This window comes from Poecilia reticulata, unplaced genomic scaffold, assembly GCF_000633615.1.
Source record: "Poecilia reticulata strain Guanapo unplaced genomic scaffold, Guppy_female_1.0+MT scaffold_251, whole genome shotgun sequence".
NCBI lineage: Eukaryota > Metazoa > Chordata > Actinopteri > Cyprinodontiformes > Poeciliidae > Poecilia > Poecilia reticulata.
The window spans coordinates 72,572-82,264 of record NW_007615036.1 but is presented as its reverse complement, the minus strand read 5'-3'; the positions used below and the strand labels follow the sequence as shown (position 1 = coordinate 82,264).

General features: G+C 48.1%; 1 protein-coding gene across 2 annotated transcripts in view; it reads right to left on the bottom strand.

Moving 5' to 3' along the window:
• The window catches only part of LOC103460503 (transient receptor potential cation channel subfamily M member 1-like), a 28,803-nt gene that overhangs the window by 1,956 nt on the left and 17,154 nt on the right, over positions 1 to 9,693 (bottom strand). The window contains exons 18-27 of one of the 2 annotated variants that reach the window (XM_008402704.2): positions 9,210 to 9,338; positions 8,999 to 9,136; positions 7,858 to 7,986; positions 7,537 to 7,788; positions 7,107 to 7,299; positions 5,555 to 5,575; positions 3,155 to 3,299; positions 2,807 to 3,009; positions 1,543 to 1,675; positions 1,104 to 1,450 (exon numbers count right to left, since the gene is read on the bottom strand). In XM_008402704.2, the coding sequence (XP_008400926.1) occupies positions 1,104 to 1,450; positions 1,543 to 1,675; positions 2,807 to 3,009; positions 3,155 to 3,299; positions 5,555 to 5,575; positions 7,107 to 7,299; positions 7,537 to 7,788; positions 7,858 to 7,986; positions 8,999 to 9,136; positions 9,210 to 9,338 (1,690 nt within the window). The remainder of the gene's footprint in view (positions 1 to 1,103; positions 1,451 to 1,542; positions 1,676 to 2,806; positions 3,010 to 3,154; positions 3,300 to 5,554; positions 5,576 to 7,106; positions 7,300 to 7,536; positions 7,789 to 7,857; positions 7,987 to 8,998; positions 9,137 to 9,209; positions 9,339 to 9,693) is intronic. The other variant, XM_008402705.2, reaches the window with a different exon arrangement.

The window sequence follows — 9,693 nt, the reverse complement described above, 5'->3', positions numbered from 1 at the left end:
GGGGAACCGGGAGGAACCGTGGGGAGCCAGGAGGAACCGGGAGGAACTGTGGGGAACCGGGAGGAACCAAGGGGAACCGGGAGGAACTGTGGGGAACTGTGGGGAGCCGGGAGGAACCAAGGGGAACCGGGAGGAACCGTGGGGAGCCAGGAGGAACCGGGAGTAACTGTGGGGAGCCGGGAGGAACCAAGGGGAACCGGGAGGAACTGTGGGGAGCCGGGAGGAACCGAGGGGAACCGGGAGGAACCGAGGGGAACTGTGGGGAACCAAGGGGAACCAGGAGGAACCAAGGGGAACCGGGAGGAAACAAGGGGAACTGGGGGGAGCCGGGAGGAACCAAGGGGAACAGTGGGGAACCGGGAGGAACCGGGAGGAACCGAGGGGAACCGTGGGGAACCCGGAGGAACCAAGGGAAACCGGGAGGAACCAAGGGGAACTGGGGGAAGCCAGGGGGAACAGTGGGGAACCGGGGATAACCAAGGGGAACCGGGAGGAACCGGGAGGAACCGGGGGGAACCGGGTTAACCAAGGGAACCAGGAGGAACCGGGAGTTCCCCCTCCTAAAGGGGAACCAAGGGGAACCGGGAGGATACGGGAGGAACTAAGGGGAACCGGGGGCTTCCCCCTGAATTTAGTTTTTACTGAACCAAATACAGTACAAACCCGGGGGAACCGAGAGGAAGTGGGAACACACCAAGCTGTGTATCCCACAGAAACACAGCTTGGTGTGTTGCTGTCATTTCATCAGGTGTCCACAGTGACACCTGATGGTTCCTTGGACTTTTAGTTTATCTGATTTTCTCTTTAAGGACCTTGTGTGCATAGAGCAGTCGCCTTGTGATGGGAAGGTTGTTGGTTCGATGCCTGCTTTATCCTGTGACATAGTGATGTGCGGCTGAGCAAGGCAGTGAGCCTCAGGCTGCTCACCGATCTGTTTATAACTCTAGTATAAAGAACCTTCAGTGGTCAAAATGATTTGAGAGCGCTGTGGACGTTCGTCCATTCGTCGTTTTACTGTGAATTATTTTATGTATTGTTCAGATCTCTGTGTCCAGCTGTTCTGTGAAGGGCTAAATAAATGCGGCGTCGACATGTTTCAGTACCTGCTGTGGAATTCGCCGTTTCTCTCTCTGGACTCAGACGGACTCTCCTCTCCTCGCCGTCTGTCTGGTCGTCGTGGTCCAGCTGGTACCGGTACAGGCTGCAGCCGTCGGCACTGCCGACGCTGCTGCGCCGCATTGGGCCGGACGGCTCGAACACCGACGAGCCCCCGGAGCGGGACCGGACCAGCTCGGCCCGGTCCACCCCGGCCAGCTTCTCCAGGGCGTTCATCATCCGGCCGGAGAAATCCTCCAGCTGGGCCAGGCGCAGGTCCACCGTCTGCAGCGACGCCTTCATGGAGCGCTGCCGCTCGTTCACCTCCTCCAGCCGCATCGCCATGTTCTCCACCCTGCAACGCCCAGAGACACTCAGCAGCTGACGGGTCAAAGGTCAACTATCAGCTCAGAGCTACTGCTGTACTGGAGGTCAGTGGATGCTGACCTCTCCGCTGTGACTCTGATTCGCTCGTTGTTGGACGACTGCTTCTCGTCTTCTTTCTCTCTGAAGTATTCCTCCACACATTGCTCCTCGAACTCGTACAGACTCTTGATCTCCTCTGCGTTCAGAACCAGCTCTGATGAAGCAAAACACAGAAATCTGGTTTTACAAGCTGTTACTGTCCTGCGGAGGATCAGATGTTGTGATGAAGAAAAAACAAAGCTTAAAAAGAATAACAGGGGATGCAGGGAGCCAGAGAAGAACAAAAACCACATTAACCAGGAGGCAAAAAGACAGCAGAGAGAACAAGGATTAAACTGGATTAAACTGGATTAAACTGGATTAAACTGGATTAAACTGGAGGAACCAGCAAGGAGGAACTGAGAATGAGGTGCCTAAGTTCTGGATGGCGAATGGTGTTTTGTCAGCCCGTTAGTCCTGGGTTGAGCTAACGGGCTGACAAGCCAACTATGAAATTAATCTATCAAAAATAAGTAGATATAAGAAAACTAGAGTAACTAAGAAAAGGACTAGAAACAAGTAATAAAAATAAGGAGGAACTGAAGTAAAACTGGAAGTTTCCAACCGTTTCTGGATCCTATGCAGGAACTTCAGTGAACAAAGAAACGTTGAAACCAGAAACTCAGTTCCTGTTGAAGGAAGACCTCCTGATCCTAAAGCTGCTTTTATTCTCCACCAGCTGAGCCTGAAGTCACTTTCCCTTAAATATTTACCCACTGCATCAAACTGTTTCATGAGTTTTACTTCTAATACAATTGATCTGGAAAAGATGAGCAATAATCTTTTCCAGATTATTCACCCTGCTGGCCTCTGGGAGGCGCTAGAGGAGCCTCTGGAAACACAGCTCTGCCTGCACAGATGATCTACTGAGTCTGTTTATGCTTACAGTTTTAGCATGTTTTAAATATGTTTGTTATTTTGAAACTATGCTTTTCGTGTCTTTTAATTTTTGTTCATTTTAGTCTTTAAAGTAACAGAATTGGCCATAAATTTCTCTGCATCATTTCAAATCAGATCTTATGAGTTTACTCTTGTCATTTCTTTGACGGCTGCGTTTGAAACGTGTTGATGTGTTGCTGCTCGTACTGCATCCATCTTTCTACAAACTCACTGCACATAGCAGACTAGCTACTGGTAACTCCTGCATTCATGTACGAGCGTCTGCAGCCACGGTTTCTGCACCAGCAGCTGATTCATTTCTCTGCTTTCTCAGGTGTGACGGCCTTCAGTGGTTTGTGTTTCTTACGGAGCCGCCGCGCGCGGTCGTCCCGCTCGCCCTCCGGCTTCCGCCTGCAGGTGCAGCACAGCCTCTTCAGGGCGATGTAGATGTGGGGGAAGACGATGAGGGGCGGCGGCAGGATGGGGCGGTCGTGGAAGGTCATGATCAGCTGGTACCGCTGGAACTTCCACACCTGGTTGGAGATGGACTTCACCTCAAAGAAGGTGTTGCTGTGGAAGAGACGGTTGCCATAGCAGCAGTGTCTGGAAATGTGAAATATCTATGCTCCATATAAAAGCATCTGGTCTGACTGACAGCAGCGTCTGGCTGCTGTAGATCCTGTTGGATCTGCGACCGGGTGAAGTGTGGACTAACTTGAAGACGGCGATGAGCAGGTTGACCAGGAGGATGTTGGCCACCAGCAGGTAACACGCCATGATGGCCGGAGTCAGCCAGGCTCCAGGAATACATGGAGGAAGCTTCTTCCCATCTTCATCATACATGTTGTCTCCACATGGAGCTGGAAACACAGACGGATACGTTAGTGCCAGTTCCTCTCCAGTCCTCACGTCTTCATGGATGGACTGGAGGTTCCCTGCAGCTGAAGGCCAATCAGCCATCAGGAACGTAGCCTGGTTCTGTTGTTCTCATCAGAACATCAGTCACCTCACCTTCCAGCCAGCATCTTTCTACCCCCGTTGGCCCCTGCGTGGTGCCGTAGGTGTTCCTTCAGGCATCCCAGGACCAGAGGCTTACCAAGCAAACAGCTGAGGCTATTAAAGCCTCCATGTAGCGTTGAGCTAGAAGGAAGTCAGAGTACCTGGAGAAAATCCCCACATGTCCCCCACCCAGACAGATGCTGCCCATCTGATTCCTTTGAACAGTTCTTTATGATGATCTTCACACACAGCAGAAGCCGTTACTAAAGTATTTAGTTTAAAATTAGATTTATTGAATTGGTGAATAAATAAAATACATGTAAGGATCTTTGGGTCTGTTTGGGTGTCGTGGCGGCTCTGATGCAGGAGGATGACGAGGGTCACCTTCCTCCTGCTTGCTTGGATGATATTCATACGGTTACCTCACCGTAACAAATCACTTTTTTCTCAACTGCTTGTTACATTTTGTTTCTATTTTGAAAATAATACTAAAATGTTAATACAACCACTAGGAACATTTAACGTTTATTTTTCTACATCTTCCCCTCCATATGCTGCCACATTATTGTGGTGAAGGGGTTTCAGTGACCCACTGTGCTGTCGGGGGCCCCATGCCCCTGGTAAGGCAGACACGTCGTAGGTGAGGAACCAGACAATGTGAGGCTCGACGACCCCTTATGATGAGTGAGACTCTTGGGTTCAGTGCTCCCTTGTCTGGACGGGGGTCACTGGGGCCAGCCTGGAGCCAGGCATCTCAAAACGGGGGAGCAGTGCAGCACCAACACTTTTTACCGCCAAGGCTGCCCTTTGTCACTGATTCTGCTCATTACCTTCATGGACAGAATCGGTGACCAGCCGAGGTGTTGATCCGTTTTGGTGGCCTTAGGATCACATCTCTGCTTTTTGTGGATGATGTGGTCCTGTTGGCTTCATCGGAACGTGATCTGCAGCTCTAATGGAGCGGGAGATCGACAGGCGGATTGGGGCAGCGTCTGCCGTGAAGCGGGCGCTGTACCGGTCCGTCGTGGTGAAGAGAGAGCTGAGCCAAAAAGCGAAGCTCTCGATTTACCGGTCGATCTACGTTCCCACCCTCATCTATGGTCATGAGCTTTGGGTCATGACCGAAAGAACGAGATCACGGGTACAAGCGGCCGAAATGGGTTTCCTCCTCCGCAGGGTGGCTGGGCTCTCCCTTAGAGAGAGAAGCTCGGTCATCCGGGAGGGACTCAGAGTAGAGCCGCTGCTCCTCCACGTCGAGAGGAGCCAGTTGAGGCTCGGGCATCTGGTCAGGATGCCTCCTGGACGCCTCCCTGGTGAGGAGTTCAGGTCCCACCGGGAGGAGGGGAGACCCAGGACACGCTGGAGGGACGATGTCTCTCTATGGCCTGGGAACGCCTTGGGGTTCCTGGAGGACCTGGAAGAGGCTGGGAGGGAAGTCTGGGCCTCCTGAGGCTGCTGACCCCCGAGACCCGACCCGGATAAGCAGAAGGGATTTCTATATTTTATAAAAATATAGAATTTGTTTTCTATTATACAAACTGCATTAATACCTATGATTCGAATTTTTGGGTGAACTTCACCCTCAAGAACTATTAATATGAAATTATATTAGGGATGAAATGGCTTCAAAATCCAGATCATTTCAGTGATGCTGAAGTTTGGGGGCCAACATTAGTGAAGTCCCACCACTAATGTTGGCCTAACTAGGATTTGAACCAAAGACCTTCCACCTATGAAGAAACCTGACAACATTGACTCTTTGGATTTCAGATTTTCTCCCACTTAAAAGTCTTTTCTGTAATATTCAATTCTGCTTATAATTCGGTGTGAATAAAAGTTTCTGTTTGTGACAAACTTGAATTAGAAAAATATGGTTGTTGTGTAACGTTTAGCTCTGCAGAACCGGAGTATGAAAATTAAGTTCAAAGCCAATCAGCTACAAGGATGGAGTAGGTCAAAGATATGCTCTTATTTTGAAAAGCCCGTGTTTGATCAGCATGACAGACTGAAGCATAAATTGGAACAAGATGATTACATGAAACAGTGAATCAGACTGGACTGAGAGGCTTTGGCCACAGTTTGACAGAAAACAGCAGAAATGTTCATATTTGCTTACGGTTAATTTCCATGGCATAAACTGTCCATCAGCAGCAGAGGAGAGGCAGAAGAAACATCATTAATCTGAGACAAACACCAACAACTCACCTTACACCAATTCAGAGGGTCTTCCAGGTGAAAATGAGGCAATGCTGCCACCTGCTGTCCATGTTTGCATCAACACCAAGAATATCTTCTGTTAAATGGTGAAGCTCAAATACTTCTGGAGAACTTTGTGTTCAGATGAGGAAGGAAATGTTGTTCAGGTGGAAAAGCTTTGAAGCTCTGCAGACAGATTCACCTGATTTGAGCTGAAACCACCTGGAGGATGAATCTGGGGTTGTTTGGGTTCATAGTTTGGATTTTTCTGCTGCTCTGTGTGTTTTAATCTCTTATTCTGTGATTAGATCAGCTTGTTTACGCTCCGTCTTTCGAGGGTATTTTAGATGGTTTATTCTTTATGTCTAGTTATTCTGTGTTACAGTGAGATTCATTTTGTTTGTTTACTCGCCCTTTGTGCCATTCTGTCTCTCTCTCCTCACCTGCAACCTGTTAGCCAATCAGCTCGCTCCATCGTTCCTGTCCTCCTCACTGGTTTGTTCAGCTCTGCTTCCCACTTTTCTTTTGTAATTTCATTTTTTCATCATTTCTACATTAAAATACCAAATCATCTCAAATCCACCACTTCTGCATTTCGGTCCACAAATCATGACAGATAACTGACTGGAAACGTTTAGAAGTTTCTGCCGGGTCCGTTTCGCCTGCGGAACCACCAGGCCGGGTCCGTTTTGCCTGCGGAACCACCAGGCCGGGTCCGTTTCGCCTGCGGAACCACCAGGCCGGGCTTCTAAGCCGATATTTCCTTCTAGTTCTGTCTAGAGACACTCTGAGAATTAACCTTTGACCTCTGAAATATTCCTTCCAGAGCTGCTGCTCCTGAAAACCAGAGGTGGCTGTTGGTCCCAGTGGATCCAGTGGATCCAGTGGATCCAGTGGAGCCGTTCCCGTCCCTTCCTGACATCGCCCAGTGTTGTCATTATGATGCACTGAGCTGCTGAGCTGTGATTGGCTGATTGGCTAACAGGTGATTGAAGTGATGTGATGTTAACTTAATGCTAGATCAGTTTTCAATGTGGAGCCAATGTGACATTATTTTATTTAAGTGAATTTTCTGTTTTTCATCTGAACTCAAAGACTTTGTTCTTCTGATGCTGTAGGAAATATTTATTTAGAAAGTTCTCCAGAAACTTTGAGTCCAGCTCAGTTTAAACAATAAAAGGTATTTCGAGTTTACTTTACAAACAGGTGAAATTCAATTGCAGGTGTTATCTGAACACAGCAGCCGTGTTGCTACTGCCCCCTGCTGTGCAGAGGATGAGTGAGAAGATGAGTGTTGGAAAAGAGAAGGTGGAGAGAAGTGGCAAAGAAGGAGAAGTCCTTATGGACAGAAGCAACATGAGGAGAGCAGGTGGGAGACCAAGATGGAAACAGAGTGAGACTGGAGGTCAGGAAAGGAAGGGACCACATGACCAGGATGGCGGAGACTGAGGGAAGATTAACAGATGGCTTACTATGGACGCTAGTCTTACGGTCTATGGAGTCTGCAAACACTTCTCCGTAGATCATCCAGTACGGCATGTAGAAGATGTTCCTGGCCAGGCGCCATGTGGGTTCCTCATCCGGATGGAGGATGGCCTGCCGAGCCACCCCAAAACTCATCAACACCACCAGCATGATGACTACGAAGTACAGCATGTCAATCATCTGGAGACACGCAGGAGACGGACGACAAAAAGCGTGAGACTTTATTTAGAACTTTGTGATGCTATAGCTCTGTGCTAAAGCTTAGTTCCCTCCAAGAATCCACATCTCCCTGTAATCTCTGACCGCAGTGTGGATCAACAGCCCTGTGGGGTTTCTGAATGTCTTCTCAGTGTTTTGTCAGAGCCTTGGTTAAAGGTACACATCACATATCACAGGTTTTTCCACCTGGCTCCCTACCATCTTGCCGATCATCATGACGTAGGGGCCCAGGTACTTGTTGACTCCAAAGATGTCAAGGACTCGGATGTACCAGAAGATGATGTCAACACAGTAGATGACTCGTCCATAGCCCATGGAGGGCTCGCCCTGGAGCCGCAGCAGGAGGCCAAGCAGGAAGACAGAGATGGCCACCAGGTCAGTGATGTTCCAGTAGTCCTCCAACCACACACTGATCTTCTGTTTCAGCTTCCCTGGCTCTGACATGAGGATCTAACGGCAGAAAGACTGTCAGGGTTCTCGACCAAAGAAACACACATGATCTCACTGAGAAATCCCTACCTGTCTGACTTTCTCCAGCCCGAGGGTGATGATGTAGGAGATGACTATCCACTCCTGCAGAGAGGGCCAGCGTTCCATCTTCACCAGGATGATGTAGTTATAGAGCATGAGATACACCAGGTATGAGATCTGAAACACAGTTCAGCACAAATTAATCCAATTCTTCACTTTAGGTGACTCTGACAGGACATAAGGGGCAAATCTGGGAACAGAAATTGACCAGAGGAATGAATAACAATCTTCAGACAGTTACAGGCACAAAGTTGTCCACCCATCAGACATGTCTCCCTCTAAAACATGACAAGGCATATTTGGTCCATCCAGAGAGTTCGGAGTCTGGGTTGGGGAGTTCACCAGGATGTTTGTGAAAATCCAAGAGGCACCTTAGTCAAATCCTTGATGAACCTGATTCCTAGTGAGAAGCAGCTCCAGGTTACGGGTCCGACCTTACAGACCCTCGGCCCGACAGAAGATTATTTGGGACGTAAACATAAATTCAAACTTCCCCGTTCAGTTTGCTCTCTCTACACCAGAACAGATTAGAGTCCTGCCCTCACAGCTCTGCTGCGTCCTGCCAAACTTTGGAGCAAGAGAACCAGACAAAAGAAGTTCTTGACTTCAGGCAGAGACCCGTTACTGGAGGATCGAAGCGTTTCGTGTTAGAGGAGCCGACTCTCCTTCAGGCTGCTTTCTTCTCTGCTCCTCACTCCACGTTACATCTTAACAAGCCGTGTTATGGATTCTGCTGCTGCTTCGTGTTTCTCTGACATCTAACTTCAGTGGTAAATAAAAAAATGGTTTCAACTTCAAAAGTGATATTCTGAAACCAGAAACAACTCAGTCACTGGATATTTAGTATAACCCAGCTTTCAGTACTCTTGCAGTATTCTGCAGAATTGCTATCATAATTTCTCCTAGTCTGATTATGACTAGTCAACACGAGTCCACAGAATAAGCCCAGTTTCTTCAGTTACAAAATAGAAACACAGCTCAGGTTCTCAAACCTTTGTTGAAAGAGGAAACTCTCCATACATGAGATAAAAACCATAGAATACAAGCCGAATGTTTCTGATTTATGAGAGTCCAGTCACAATCACAAACATTAATACAAGTTTCTCTCTTCAAGGTGAAGTGAACTTGCCGTGTTAAACCAGAACTTGGTGAAAGGGGCATTGTAAAACTCGTAGATCTTCCTCCCAATGGGGACCCTCAGGTTCTTCTTCTGGTTCTCTTCTTCATCTCCTTTCTTGGACATTGTGTCCACATTGGAGGTGACATCCTGAAAACGATGAGCCGTGACTCAAACTGCTTTGATAATGGCATAAACAACATCTACTCTGCTTGATTTGTACCTTGTTGGGTTTATTCTCATCTTTAGTTTTCCCAGTAGTGTTTTCTTTCGATGAATGGTGAGAAGTTTCATCTCCAAGTCTGAATTCAAGGAGCAGGATGGCGGGGGGGAAAATAATTCCTAAAATCACCTGAGGACAATTCAAAAAAGACAGAAGGTTAGCAAAACTAAACTAAGACTCCTTCTACACAGTGATGAACACTGAAACATTTGCAAACATCTTAGAAAAATGTGCATAGCACCACTGAAAATGCTGTAGTGGGTCAGCCAGGCCAATGGGTGGCGCTGTAACACTACAAGGGAAAGCCAATAGCACAGAACAAGCCATATATTTTATTTGTGAGAGAGATTGCACATTGCCTCACAGAAACATTCACTCTGGAACCTGCTTGGTTTCAAAAATGATCATTTCTGGTCTCAAAACGCCGGATCTGTGAGGACAGTCTGAACGATGACAGACCGTTCGGATACACCGGACATGGTCT